This window comes from Ambystoma mexicanum, chromosome 10 (genome assembly GCF_040938575.1).
Source record: "Ambystoma mexicanum isolate Mex_15411 chromosome 10, UKY_AmexF1_1, whole genome shotgun sequence".
Classification (NCBI taxonomy): Eukaryota; Metazoa; Chordata; class Amphibia; order Caudata; family Ambystomatidae; genus Ambystoma; species Ambystoma mexicanum.
The window spans coordinates 1,509,902,948-1,509,917,942 of record NC_090932.1 but is presented as its reverse complement, the minus strand read 5'-3'; the positions used below and the strand labels follow the sequence as shown (position 1 = coordinate 1,509,917,942).

Below are 14,995 nucleotides of genomic sequence, written 5' to 3'. Positions count from 1 at the left end.
AAAGCGGTACTTTCCACAAAATGGGACGCGTACGAGTAGCGTCCATTTGAAGTAATAGAGGCCGGGTTTATTTGACTCTTACCAATACCAAGATGGCGAGCTTGTGAGTAGCGTCTGAAACGTAGGGCGGGGCACGAGCAATGTTGGATGGGCCGGGCCTTGATGCAGACTGGGCGAGTGAAGGCCGATCGGTAGCCATGGAGATTTCTAGGACGCGCTCTGGTTGCAACATCGTCAACGTCATTGGATGAAATGAAAACCAGAAGTTGTGTTTTAGCAGAAAGTGCAGAAATCCAGGAAGTTCCGAGACAAGACGCAGACGGTGCTCACAACTTTGTCGAACACGACAGGTCGGAAGGCTTTGGGTATGGGGCAGCCGGTGCACAGTACTGCGCGAAGAAGCGTACCAGACATCTAAACATTGTGCAACACGGAAGCTTCTGCACGCTCCCGAGTAGTACAGCACTGGATTTATTTATGCTTTCAGAGGAGTCTGGACCTCACGCAGCTTATGTGAAACGCTGTACCAGCGTCTGTTTTCATTCGTGATTAGTGCACGAACTAGCCTTTGTGCACATAAACGATAGACTCGGATGACTCTGTGCAGTAGGCACCCTGTATACCCCCGGTGTGCGAGGCAGAAACGTGGCAGAGTTAACGTGTCCGAAGCCTTCACACAGGCTCAGAGGGCGTTGTAAGGGACGCTGAACTGTGCAGGAGTCCGAGAACTAGGAGCTGGAGAGCCATGGAGGAGCACACACCCGAGCAGGCCTTCGAGAAAGATGCTTTCCAGCTGTCAGTGGAGGATGTCTATGACATTTCGTATGTGATAGGACGGGACTTTTTGAAGATAAGCAACGACTCCAAAGGCACTAACAGCAAAGTCTCTGAGCTTCAGTTTAAAATCGTCAGAGTTCTTGAAGTACTGGAGTCCCTTGTCAACCAGAGCAGCCTGACCCTGGAGGAGCTACAGATGGAGAGAGACAACCTGAAGACCCAAGTGGAAAAGCTTCTGAGGGACGGGCCACGAGGACAGGTAAAATAATACCATTTCCTATATAAAGGCTAAAGTAATCCATAGTCCACGTTTTCGAAAACATTCTGCACTCTGATTTGTCATTCACTCCTCTGAAACTCTTAAAAAAATATATATATAGGCCAGGAAGTCAAACCTAGCCCCTGTGCAATAACATAATAACTTGTCGACGATTCATTTGCTGATGCAGAGCTCTGATTTGCAGTCATCATATAGATGTCTGCAAAGAAGGAATTTTTTGGCAGTTAACGAGCACACGTACACAACACATGGCATACAGTCTTTCTATCGAATCCGTTATAGTGAATGCTCACATCTCGCGTATTTTTATAACGAAAACCTTTACAGCGAATGCATTTTAGGGTGGGGTAAAGAGTTACTTTTTTGTATAAAATATTTGAAAAGTTGCGCTGCAACTAAAACAAATAATAAAAACAAGTTGCTTTTTTTTGGGGAAACGTTTGGGTGGGTTTTTAGGGGTGGTAAACAGGGGTATGGCCCCACACTCCAAAATAAATGCATTCACTATAAAGGTTTTCATTATAACATACTCGAGATATGTAAACAAAACCTTTCCAACAGTTTAAAGGTATCAGCCCCGCAATAATGGCAATGCGTTTTACATACCCACTCTAGCAATCTTTTCTGAAACCAATCTGTAATGAATGCCCACCAAAATGTATTCACCAATCAAACTAGCCCAGTCTTTAAGGCTGCGCTTAGAAGATATGGATCAATTTATCTTCTTGGTTCAGAAAGTGCAAAAGAGCAAATGCGGCCTTTACGTTTTCTTCTTCCAAAGAATGAGCTTAGCCCCACAGCAGGATTTTAGGTCTTTTTCTTTACAGATAGCAGGGCTCGAAATTAAGATTGGATAAGCAGGAGCTAAAAGCAGTAAGAGCTAGTACATAGTTTCTCAAGTCAAGCTTCAAAATAAGATCGAAACACATTTTTTTGTCCGTTATTTATGACCATTTATGCTTTAAATGTTGTATAGATGTGTCCTAATACTTACTTATAGATTGTCCCAAACACAGACTTGAATTCACATAGATGTGTTTGTTCAGCATCAGTTGGCCTGGGGAGCCAAAAGTAGCACCTGGTAGTTGTTAGTGTCAAGCTAACTTGTTCATTCAAGGGACCATTCAACTCCCAGCTACCCTCAATTTCGAACCGTGGATTGGTTTCAGAAACTTAACTCATTTTAAATACTTCTGAGGCAATGGAAACAAATCATGGTCAACAGGTTGGATATGGTAATTACTCCATTGACATTTTCTTTTTTCCCAAGGTTGCTCTTGACAACTTCCTACTACACTTTCAGTTGCCAAAGTCTTTTCTTTATGAAGCACTCTCAAGCCTTCTGACTAGGGAGGACATCGTGTTAGGGGTAGTACACTGGGGTGTTGAAGACAATACAGTATTGTTTCAGGGATTTCAAACTACAGAATTTCCCCTCAATCTTCTGTGAGTAATACAGCATATGTATATTCCTTCTCAGTTATGCCGTTACAATTTTCTATAACTAAGTTCTGCGGCTGCCGCCCCGTCTTGACCAACACTTCTAATAAGGGCTCCCCCAAAATGCTCCCTAAACTCTTCTCCTGTGGACCTCAACATGGAGTAAAGATGCTTCTTAGCTATAGATATTTTGATGGATTCTGATCGTTTTCTAATAAAGGTCAGGTACGGCAAAGGCCTTCCTTGCCATTGCCTTATAGCACATGAAGCTTAAACCTAGTTCTTATCTTAAGGCTGCTACCAATATCAACATCAGATGTCCAATGGCCTTCCTAAAGCCCTCGCGGGGCAAGGCCTCAGTGTTGAGCGACGCAGGTTTGCAGGAGAAGCTGCCCGACTTTCCACGTAACACGTTTGTTACGTCCACGCTACCAAGCCTTTATAATCCGAGGTTCGGAAACCTCTGCGGCAAAGCCCTCGCAGGCCAAGGCTGTGGGTTTGAGCGACGCAGGTTCGCAGGAGACGCTGCCCGACTTTCCACGTAACACGTTTGTTACGTCCACGCTACCGAACCTATATAATCCGATGTTCGGGACCCTCTGCGGCAAAGCCCTCATAGGACAAGGCCGCAGTGTTGAGTGACGCAGGTGTTTGGTGACAAATGGGTCTGCAGCATAGACTGTGAGTGCGGACGTTTCACCCTCCAGCCGGCAGGTAAGAAGTTGGGAGTTGCTTGCTACTCTGCACTTCCTTGCCCTCCTCCCGCACCCTCCAACTTGTTCGCGTGCCTTCTCGCCCCCTCCTCACTTGCGTGACCTCTCGCACTCCCCCTGTGTGCCGCCCAGTGCTCCGCACACGTGCTGTAGCCCGCCTGGTCCCTCACAATTCCTGGATTGCGTGTCCATGTCCCCCATTGCGTTCCCCTGACCACGTGATCCGCGCTTGCCTCGCTCCCAGCCTGCGTGGTTCCTCGCAATCCTAGATTGCGAGATTCCTCGCATCTCCCCTGATCGCATGTCCTCACTCCCAGCCCGCGTGGTTCCTCGCAATCCTTGATTGCAAGGTTCCTTGCATCTCCCCTGATCGCGTGTCCTCGCTCCCGACCCTCGTGGTTCTTGGCAATCCTTGATTGCGAGATTCCTCGCAAACTCCCCTCTTTGCGTGTCCTCCCCTCTTCGCATGTCCTCCCCTCCTCCCGCTATCACCTGACCACGCGTCCTACACTTGCCTTACGCCCTAGCCCGCGTGGTTCCTCGCAATCCTCGATTGCGTGGTTCCGCGCAACTCCCCTGATTGCGTGTCCTTGTCACTTCCTCGCGATTCTCTGCCTAGCGCTTGCCCGCATGGTCCCTCGCAATCCTTGACTGCGCGGTTCCTCGCAATCTCTGCTATCTATCGCGTGTCCTCGCAACTTCCTCGCGTTCCCGACCGCGTGGTCCGCACACTTCCCCTCTCAGTTCCCCTGCTCCCACGTCCCCTCTGCTCTGTCTGGACTGCCCTGATCACTGCTTTTTCTACTGTCCTGTTTCTGCTGTATCCTTGCCTACTTAGGTCATCTCTCTTCATTGCTGTTGTTTCCCTCACTGACTGCCTTGTTTTTGCTTATGTTGCCTGTATTTCTCCACTATTCCTCCCTCATCTAGGTCCGCTTTCGCCGATGTCTCCTGTGTTGGTTTTCTCGGTTTTTTGTATTCGCCTCACTGACTGCCCTGTCCTATTCTGTACTGCTGTGTGTTCCGTTGCAATCTTCCTTCCTCTAGGTTCTCGTTCACCAACTACTTTGTCCTTATTGTCTTGGTTTAGTTTTATTAGCAAAGGGTTCATTTAGCAAACTGCTCCACTTTTGTCTTAGCTCTTGTCATATTGCTCAAGTGTCGAATATTGTCTCGTCCCTCACTGTCTTGTCTGCTTGCACCCCTCCCTGTGTCCTTTCTTAGTATCTCCCTGCCCCCACAACCCTTCTTCTCTCCTCTCCCTACCTACTCTATAGTGCTCTCTGTTTCTCCTATCTTTTCTAACTGCTTCTCTATTGATTATCCTGCTCTCCTCACTGAATCTGGTAGGAAGACGTTTAAAAAGGACATCCTGGTCTCCAACCCAGGCCTCCCTATCGCTGACAACTATACCAGTGCCTCCTCCAGGCAAACCCCCACCGACATCCTATTTGTCGTTTCCTCGCCAGACCTATGGACTCTTCAAATGGTCTGTGTGCTTTCTCCTTTCTCTTCTCCCATTTAATGGTGGCACCCGGTGGGAGGCCCTCCTGGCCCCCTTCCACTCCTCTAAGATCATCATTAATGTTTACCTGAATGGTACTGTCTTGGTCCAAGGCCCTCACGCCAACCTTCTCCTCTTTGATAGATGCTTCCCATGCCTCATCCATTTCCTTTCCTCTCCTGCAGTCCCCTCTCTTCCCCCCACGGCTTCCTTGTCTCCCCCCGCGGTCTCCTCCTTGGCTACCTTGCCCTCTCCTCCTTCCTCTTCTGCCCCCTCAGGCCTCCTCTACACCTTCGCAGGGCGTACCACTGATTTGTACCCCTCCCCAGAAGTCTTTCAAGGACGGCAACCTTCTCCACGTTGCCACTCTCGCTCAGCTGTCAAACACTCCTCTGACATCTGCTGCCTCCTGGAGGATCTTGACCTTGATGTCCTCGGTCTCACCGAGGCATGGTTCACAGCCAGCTCTGTCACAAGCTTTGACACTGTCTTCCCTGATGGCTACAAGATCCTCTCTGCGCCCAGATCAAATTGTTCCAGAGTGGGTGTAGCCCTGATCTTCCCAGAGTGGATTCCTGCCTCTGTCATTCCCACGCAGGTCTACTCCTCTTTCTTTCTCTCATTCCCTTACTGTGGCCACCATCTATCGGCCACCTGGTCAGATCTCCTCCTTCCTCTCTGAGTGGGCGGGCCTCTCCTTTTCCCTCCTAGCCTCAACCACTCAACTCCTCCTTCTTGGGGACTTTAACATCCACCTGGATGCTTCCTGTCCTTCCTCTGGACTCTTTTGCGACCTCTGACTCTCTCTCACTCTCTATTCTCCCCTCTGGCCTGATGCACTCTGCAGGGCACACTCTGGATGTTCTGATCTCTTCAGACCTTCCCCTTTCTATCCCTCTCACCACTCCTCTCTCCTGGAGTGATCACTTTCTCCTTTCCTCCTAGCTCACCCTCTCTACTCCTCAGGCCACGCCAACTCCATCACTGCCACCTACTTACTTGGTTATCCGACCCATGCAGCTTGTGTCAGTTAAGGCTTTCGACGCCACTTTCTCGCCCCCCTTTGGCTGACTCACACCCTGACACAGCCCTTTCCATGCTCCATTCTGCTATATCTGATACTCTTGATTTCTTTCCCATGTTATGAGGATCCTCGTGAAGCCCAAAGCCAAGTGCAACTCCTGGTACGACCCAGACCTCGTCACCCTTAAATGCAAGTGCAGGGTGGCTGAGAGGAAATGGCATGCTTCCGGTACATCCTTTGACAAACTGGACTGGTGCCTGCTCCAAAAGCAATACTGGCTCTCTGTCCGCACCAAGAAGAGAGCCCACATCCAAGCCAGCATCTCTGCGGCATCTAACAACTCGGCTGAACCCTTTAAAATCTGCAATGTGCTGACCAATGCTGCTGCAGTCTCTACCTCTACTGTCCCCTCCCCGGCCCACTGCATGGCTCTAGCTTCTCCTTTCATCTCTGAAACTCAGGACATCCTGTCCTCGCTCTCTCTTCCTCTCCCTCTACTCCCTGCTCTTCCTCTGGCCCTTCTTCGGCCACCTCTCCTCCCTCCTTCTCTGCCTTTCCCCTGTTCTCCCCAGATGAAGTTTTTAGACAAGTCCGATCTATGAAAGTCTCGTCAAAACAGGTTCACCCCTGTTCCTCCAAAACCATCAAGAACCATATTGACACCCTGGCTCCTGCTCTGGTGGACTTCTGCAACCACTCCTTCGCCGATGAAGTCTTCACTTCCCCCTGAAGCACTCCCTTGTGCACCCTCTTCTTAAGAAAACTTCTGCGGACCCATCCTGCCCGCCTAACTATCGCCCAATCTCCTTCACTCCTTTCCTGGGCAAATTCCTGGAAAAGCTGTCCATCTCCCAGCTTAATCTTCACACTGAATCTGTTGGTAGTCTCCATGACCATCAGTCTGGCTTCAGAGCTGCCAGAGCACGGACACTGCTCTTCTGAACATCCGTGAAGACCTGCTCTCCAACCTAGATTCTAACACTCCTGTGTCCTCATCTTACTTGATCTCTCTTCTGCCTTTGGCACGGTCAACCATGCCATCCTGCTCAACCGTCTCCGTGATAACCTGCGTATCATCGATCAGGCCCTGGCTTGGCTGACTTCTTTCCTCTCGGATCGACCCTCCCAGTTCCAACTTGGGTCCTTCCTCTCCTCTATCTCTATCTCTACCTGTGGTGTTCCCCAGGGGTCTAACCTCTCTCCCTGGCTGTTCAACCAATACCTGGCACTTCTTGCCCACCGCATTGCTGCTCTCTGCCCCAACTTTCGGAGCTATGCGGATGGTACTCAACTCATTTTCAGGCTCCCTTCTGCCACCTCTTCTCCTTCTCTCATCTCTGACTGTCTGCTATCCAGGAGCGGTGCGCCACCAGTGATCTGCCTTAATGCCAGTAAGAACGAGATTCTCCTCATCGGCACACCTGCTCCCTCCTTTCCTGTTACTCTCTGGCCGGCCTCTCTTGGCCCTCTTCCTGCTCCCACCTGTGAGGCTAAAAACCTCGGTCCATCTTCAACTCCACACTCTCCTTCTCTCCTCACATCTATGATGTCTCTAAGAAGTCACACTACCAGCTGCACCTCCTCAGAGGTATTCTTCCTTTCCTCTCCTTCCCCCAGAAGTTCACTTTCTCCAGAGCTCTGGTTCTCTCTAGGCTGGACTACTGCAACAGCCTCTTTCTAAATCTGCCTGCCTCTACTCTCCGTCTTCTGCAACACATCCAAAACGGGACTGCAAGACTTGTCCTTAGCCTCAAGCCCAGAGATAGTATCTCTCCAGGACTGAAATCTCTGCTCTGGCTCCCAGTGGCAGCGAGGATCAAGTTCAAAACCCTCTGCATTGTCCGCAAGGCCTTCTGCAGCCTAGGGCTTCAATACCTCCAACTCTCTCTTCCTAAATATCTTCCTTCTTGAGCTCTTCGCTCATCCGCCTCCAACTCCCTCAGGGTCAGTCGCTTCTCCAAGCAATGGGTTGGTGGTAGATCTTACTTCGGCTGAGGCCTGACTCTGGAACAGCCTCCCTGCCTCTCTGAAACTTTAGGAGAACCATCTCCGGTTCCGGAAGCACCTCAAGACCTTCCTCTTTGCTTCTGCTTTCTTTTCCCCCTCTACCCTGCGGATCTCCTGGCTGAAACTGAAACTGCACTGGTTACCTGGCTACCCTCTGATCTCTGGTCCAGGTCCCCTCCCCTCCAGTTGCACACCTGCACTGCCCCATTGGCAACCCCTGCACCTGCGGGCTGTTTCTGTATCCCTACAGCCCCCTACCAGCACTTTACACCTGATATCTGCACTTACCTTGCGCTTGCCACCAGCAGCCACACTTTTTTTATTTATTGTTTTTATTTATTTTAATGTTTATCCTATATACTGCACTTTCCCCTGCCCCCTCCCCTGCACTTGCTCGATCTCAATGTCACCTGGCCCAGTAAGATCGTTGCCTCTGTCTTCCCGCTATTCCCCCTCCCTTGCCTCGTTGCGCCTTGAAACACTTGTGTATAGGCGCGTTATAAATGCAATATCAAATCATATATCTCCATGAGGACCCTTCAAATGTATTCATATTTGCCATACCACTTCACAAGGAATTACATCACAGGGTAGGCATCAAAATCGTGTCTAGCGTGAAGGCATCATAAAGTACGACGCAGACAACAGACTTCAGGCTTAAACTGAATTTATTTACCTGAAATGTCAGGATGATTGAAGGCCTAACTTGCCCTATGCTAAGGTGTTTTTTTTTTTTTACCTACCTGAACGAAACTAAGGAAAGTCTGTGTCAAAGAGTTAAAATTAAGTCTGTCTGTGTCCAAAACCTATCCTTGCCCTCACAACTATAATAAACCAATTTATAGAGATGTCAAACTCAAAAGAGACAGTTCAACTCAAAGTTCTGAGCTTCTTCCAGCTCACAGCTTCCGTTCAGCTCCCCTCCCCCAAACATAAGGAAATTCCATGAAGAAAAGTCTCAAAGATTACCTTATCCAGTTCAGTGCAATATAGTTCATGACCAATCCTTGGGGTTCCCTTCCCCAAGTTTTAAGTTGCACACTCCAAATCAACAAAGGGTCTCAGGACTCTGTTCCCAAGACAACAAGTACAGTTTCTCAAGTCTCGGGATTGCCTTTGCCAAGACTTCACTCGCTTTAGTCTCTTTAAAAGTGTTACATTGGTTTTGTTGATCTTGTTTCATGGTGTCCTTAGTTTTCACAATTCATGGTCCTCCTGGTCTAGATGCAGTTGTCAGACCACACGGTCCACCAATCAAAGTTCGCGCATCCAGGGTCCCTGGACTCCTCAGCCCCACACACAAGTTCCTTGGCACTGGCTCCTGTGCGCCAAGTTATTTTCACTTGACTCTTCTGCACTGGTCTCCTGGCTTTAGGATGCACTCTTATATTCCTTTTGGCTTCTCCTGGGTTGCCTCGTGGCCCTGCTACAATGTATCACACACCCTTTTCCAAGTTGTTGCTGTAACGCTCACCTGATTCCCGTAGAGGCGCCGGTCTTGACTGGGCGTATACCGTATCTTCAAAGGTGATGTGTAACACACGGCTGGCTCTTTGGGCTGGACCTCTGTGCACTGTATGTCTGACTCGAAGGGTAAGATGTCTGCAGATAGAAAATATGGGATTAATGAACTGGGTTATTGAACGTCTCTCTCTTCTTCCCTTTCTCTTCTCCTGTAGAACCCCAAAGGTTAACGCTCTCACCTTAGGTAAGTGAACGCCGTGCTCTCCATCTGCCTCGGGGCAGGGTGCTGTAACCAGTTTCTTCACTGGATAAGGGGAGCAGGCCTCTTGACTTCAGAGGACTGCTGTCCGTCGTTTACTGCACGAACGGTAAGTTTCGAGTAATTGTAATGTCTTTAAAAGTCTTTAGTAATGATGTCTCTTGTTTTGCAGGGTTCCGGCGATGGCGGATGACGGGCTGAAGTGAGTTGAAGATGGAGCCCGTGTGATGAATAGAAGCGCCTGGAAGCGCGTAAGTAAGCGCTTGTTGCCTGCTTCACGAGGCGCTCTAACTGTCTTTTTATTTTGCAGGTACAAGTTCGGAGCGGCTGCAGGGTGCCGGAATACCCACTGGGTTAGATGTGGAAAGGAGTAATGGCACGTGAGTATTAAAGTTCCCCAATGTCTTTAAACGCACCTTGTTTTGTCTTTCAGATGCGGGATGCAGCGCCGAAGGCCTCCGGAGCGTGCGAAGAGTTGGTAAGCTTTTGTCTTTCAGATGCCGGAATGCAGTGCGAAGACCTCCGGAGCGCACGAAGAGTAGGTAAGCCTTTGTCTTTCAGATGCCGGAATGCAGCGCGAGGCGTTGGCGACAGCCGATGGACCAGGTAAGTGAAGCGCTGTCACTGAAGACCGTAATGCTAACCTGTTCTTTCTTGTCTTTATAGGTGTTGCTGAAGACTGGATTCAGGATGGTAAGCCTTTTTCCTTAGGCCCAGGATCAGATGCAGAAGACACGATAAGCGTTCTGCTGCAGAGGATGCAGAATAACGCAAAGCAAGATTCATCCATCGGGTGTGGTTTAAATAGCCTCCTGTAGTGCTTAGGTGTCTCCTTCCACAGCCACGCCTAGGTAAGAAAAGAGTTCCTGCTTTCCAGAAGAGTTCCAGTGTTCTGAACCTAGGGAGTGGCTCCTGCCCCACCCAACAGGAAAAGTAGTTCCAAACAGAAGAGGATCAGAGGCTCAACTGGCAGGCAAGTAAGCAGCATGGTCTGCTGCAGGTAAGTCCACCCAAGCATTATGAGCCCGGCGCTTCCAGCGCTGGGACTGGGCATATTTATGAGCCTGGTGCCACTGGCGCCAGGACTGGGTCCAAAAGGTCCCAATTGGGACTGGTTGGCACTCGGAACCTGGGTTATGGATCTGCTTCCAAGGGAGTTGGGAAAACCCTGACCTTTTGGAAGCAGAGATCATGACAGTTGCCTTGCCAGACTGCATTCACTCATTACACATTTTCTTTAGCCTTTAATATAGTCAACTATAACGTTAAATATAACTTGGTGTGTAACATAGGTTTTTACTATGATTTGGGTTTCAGTTCAAAAGCGTTCCTATGTTGATTAATTAAATTCAAATTTTACTACACGCTCGCATGGTCTCACAAGTAAAGCGTTTGGAAGTTCACTATGCAATGTGCTCAGTTACTTCAATTGGAAGTTTCCCTACAATGCAGTGAACAACAGGCATTGGTTTTATTTCAGTGTAAAAGTGTCGTATAGTTCAGTATATGGACTGGCACATGCCTGCAGTCCGTTTTGGAGCTTCCCGGTGTCTGGGTGTCCCTCTGACACTCACCAGCGGTCTGCTCCTTTTCCCGGTGGCTTCTGCTGCTATCTCTGCTCCACTTCTTAGGTGGGGAACACTGCCAATGCAAACCCTGCTCGCCCTTTGGCTTTCTCGCAGATACGGGCAGCAGCCTGCTTTTGCATCCAGTCCCAGTCATCATCTCTTTCTGGACTACTAGGAATATAGATGTTAACTAAGGGTTAAAACGATTTTACGAAAATGCCACCATGGAAAAGAGCTACAACTACCTGAATTATGAAATTGGGATTTGAAAATCAATTTTGAAAGTGCCCCTAAACACACAAGATAGATGGGGGGAGGTTTAATTAGATGGGCAGATGGGTGGCCAATAGGGTGTGTGTGGAGGAAAGCAGGTTTTAAAAAATTGCAAATTCAAAAAAGCATTAAAAAATGCCCAAATTTGAAACATATTGTAACAGACTTGCGTGGCTGATGTGGCATTCTCTCCCCATTCTCTCTGGACAGACCCCCCCACAACCCCTTCTTGGATAGGGGTGGGCAGAACTACCCAGAAGGGCAGGTGTATATCTTCAAGGGATAGGTCATAGTGCAGCAGAGAACCAACTTCTGACTTCTTTGGGTCTCAAAAACCAAGCAAAACAAACAATTGGGGGCTGTCCCTTGATTGCTAGAGTGCTAGCTGGGGGTAGTGTGGTGCATAGGGGAATTAATTATAGGCTACCTGGATGAGAGTTGTGAAGGATGAAGGGAATTCGTCCCTTCTCCCCATGGGAGAGCCACCCCTTTGGGACTAGCGTGGTGAGCCCGCTAAAGTTTAACAACCCGTAGTGAAGGAGGCAAGCAAGATGCCAATGGAGTGACTCCCCCTTACTGAACAAAGAATCTCCAGAAAGGGTTTGCATTCATCCTCCCGCAAGGTAAAAGCTACCATGTGTTTGTTGTCTATGTGGGGGATTGAGTAGTACAATTGTACTTGTGAACCTTTAGAGACGGCTGGCGTGGTTTCTGACCCTTTTATTCAACACCCAGTACAAGAAATGCAGAATCCATGCAAGAACCAATTTTGTTTCAGCTTGAATTGTATAGACAATGGAGGAACAACATTGAAGAAAGAGGAACTGGAAGGGGAGGGGGGTGGTTTCTGGGGGGAGGGGGTGAGTCCTGCAGAGCGAGACACTGGAGAGGGCAGCTTCCTGGAGGGCAGTGTAAAGCAGCAGACTTTACGCAGAAGGCATCTGATGCAGGGCTGCAAAGTGAGCCAGCGTAACGCTGCTAATGCCAGATTGGTCTGGAGCCCGTTGTGCTCGATGGGCGCAAACCGAGAAGCACCGCCTGAGTGAGAGACGGGTATGCAGCGCCCGCAGTCCATGGCACCAGCAAACTTGTGAACCTTTTGCCGAAAAGAGAACACAGGATTAGGTAGTTCTGCGTTAGCCAAAGAGACCGCTTCTCCAAGGAACACCACTACGAATGTACACAGCTGTTCCTAGGAGCATGGAGGTGGGCGAGAAGATCGGCAAAACACCACAGCGGGATGAGAAACTAGAAAGACCTTGGCTGGGTGACAGCCAAATAACCCCAAGAAGGGGAAAGAGACACAATACCCTACTGTGGGGTGAGAGACTGGAAAGCCCATGGCAGGATGAAAGCCCAGCATCCCCAAGAAGGGGTGAGAGATATGGAACCCCATGACTGGGTAAGAAAGAAGAAAGCCCATGGCAGGGGTGAGAGCCAAGCGACCCCAAAACTGGGCAAGAGACACCCGAACGCACAGTCAAGTGAAAGAAACCATATTGCAGAGCTGAGGACTCACCACCCCAGTAGTAAAGTCAAAGACTGTTACACAAAACCAGAAAGACCCAAAGGACATTCTTATCAGAACTTTGAACTATCCGGCCAGGCGCAAGGCCTGATAATGTATAGATGGTCAATTGGGTGGGGGTCAGAAGCCAACCACCATTTCAACCAATGAGGAAGAAACCCTTTAAAGACCTGTTGTAGTCCACTTTATGGTAGTCTTTTTATACTAATGGCATGATCGGCACCAAGGTTAGATTAGGCTTTTGGGACCAAGGACTGTGTTAGGTTTGTAATACTTACTGACTAGCATCTGTTATTCTTCCTTTCTTTCATTAGCTAGGGCCAACCCACACCATAGAGTTGGGGAAAGAGTAGACCGTCTTTTGGTTTAAATAAAAGTCTGGTTTGAACAATGATTTGTTGTCCCCTTCCTGAGTCTGACTTCCCACATAGTCTATGGATCAGAAACCACCCCGAACGTAACGAGATCGCCAAAACAGAAAAGAAAAAAATAATATACAATGCAGAAATCTACCAGGGCAGCACAATGACACTAAGTGGCAGGAAGGGCACAGGACAGCAGAGGCTCTTTATGTTACTGTGTCTACTGCCGTTTAAAGAGTTACAAAGAAGTTTCAGACAGGTTATCATATGATTTTTATCAGTATGGTGTAAGGAAGGCATGGTATCAACAGTAAGACAGACAAGGGTGTTTATTTAACTCATCACGTCTATCTAAACCTAAATCTACAGATGGGAGCAAGCTACAACCATCAAATAATAATGCAGTCCTAGTGGAGTCTTTTAATAATAAAAAGGGCCTATACTAAAAAAAAAAGATTGCCAATCCTTACTAGTCATTTGCAAATAGTGTCGGGTGATGTTAATGAAAAAGAAAGAATGTTCACAAAATGATAAGTTGGGATGCACAGGCCTTTGGCCTCCCTCCCCATGTTTTCAGCACAGGGAAGGGCGGTTCACTCGAGCAAAGCACGTACTCTGGCTTTTGCGGAACAAGGATACAGTTCGGCTTTGACAGGTCAGGACCAAGTCTCTTGACTCGGAGTGTCTGGGGTACAAACGAATAATAAAATGCAAATGTTCCTTTCCTTTTTCCGTGTTCAATTTGGGCGTTCACCCTGGATCCCCCTCAGCCGGGCTCATATTCCTTTCAAACCAACAAGTTCAACGTTGGATCCCTCTCTTCCAGGCTCGGACCCCTTTCACTCACTCAATTAGTCTCCCTCAGACGGGCTCGGACCAACTGTGATGTATGTTAAACAATCAAAGACTTTTGAATGTGCACAGGGTTTGGCTTGACCCACTGCATGACCACTTTGATCTTAATATTCCCTTTTCTCACACTCTGCAGCAGTTGGATACCTAACAGAAACTTTCGAATGAGCTCCCACGCGGCACCAGACCACTCTGTATGGTATCACTTCTTGGCCTCCCAAAGTTCAATTACAAAGTTCGGCTACTCCTTTTGATTTCCAATTATTTGCGTTGCTCCTTACAAACGCCTCACACACTGATCACTTTATACAATGTTGCCGCTTGCAACCTCGGTTCAATAGACAAGCTGGTTTGATATCAGTATCTCCGACTCACTGGCTGTGCTGTCTTTTCTGACACTGCTTTGTTGTAGAAGAAAAGGACAGTACCAGAGCAGCAATCTCTCCTCCCTGCCTTGGTTATCGACGCGAGAGAGCCCTGGGTACCTCCGACACACTGTATAGGCTTCATCAGCCTTAATGCCCGGTCTTGGGTTTCCAAGGCTCTTAAAAAGGTCAAGGGTACTGCCCACCTTTCAACACTCTCCGGTCTCGCCGTCTTTCTCCTTGTATTAAACTGCCATCTTGGAACTGCTTGCTTGTTTGTTTGTTTGTTTGTTTATTTATTTGGTAATGCGCTCCAAGCCCGTGGGCAGCTGGGCGCAACAAAACAAGTAGACTCGAAACTTAGTTACAAAGCCTGACACAGGCTATTACAAAACAGTGGTAACTTACAACAAATGATACAGGTGAAGCAGTACATATAGGATCAAAAATGGGTGAACGCAGAAGAATATTGTCTTAACAAGTGTTACAAATCGTTGTTGTGCAGCCATTTGATAGCATTAGATCTAAATCTAGTGTAAGGTAGAGGGCGTCTGAAGTCAAGTGGGAGTGTGTTCCATG

The 14,995-nt window shown here is 48.4% G+C and overlaps 1 protein-coding gene across 3 annotated transcripts in view; it reads left to right on the top strand.

Annotated features, from left to right (window-relative positions):
* Nucleotides 1-161: 161 nt before the first annotated feature.
* Nucleotides 162-14,995, top strand: part of RILPL2 (Rab interacting lysosomal protein like 2) — a 132,379-nt gene continuing 117,545 nt past the window's right edge. The window contains exon 1 of one of the 3 annotated variants that reach the window (XM_069619674.1): nucleotides 162-1,036. In XM_069619674.1, coding sequence (XP_069475775.1) covers nucleotides 746-1,036 — 291 coding nt within the window. In that variant the 5' untranslated portion in view covers nucleotides 162-745. The remainder of the gene's footprint in view (nucleotides 1,037-14,995) is intronic. The other 2 variants (XM_069619676.1, XM_069619675.1) reach the window with 2 other exon arrangements.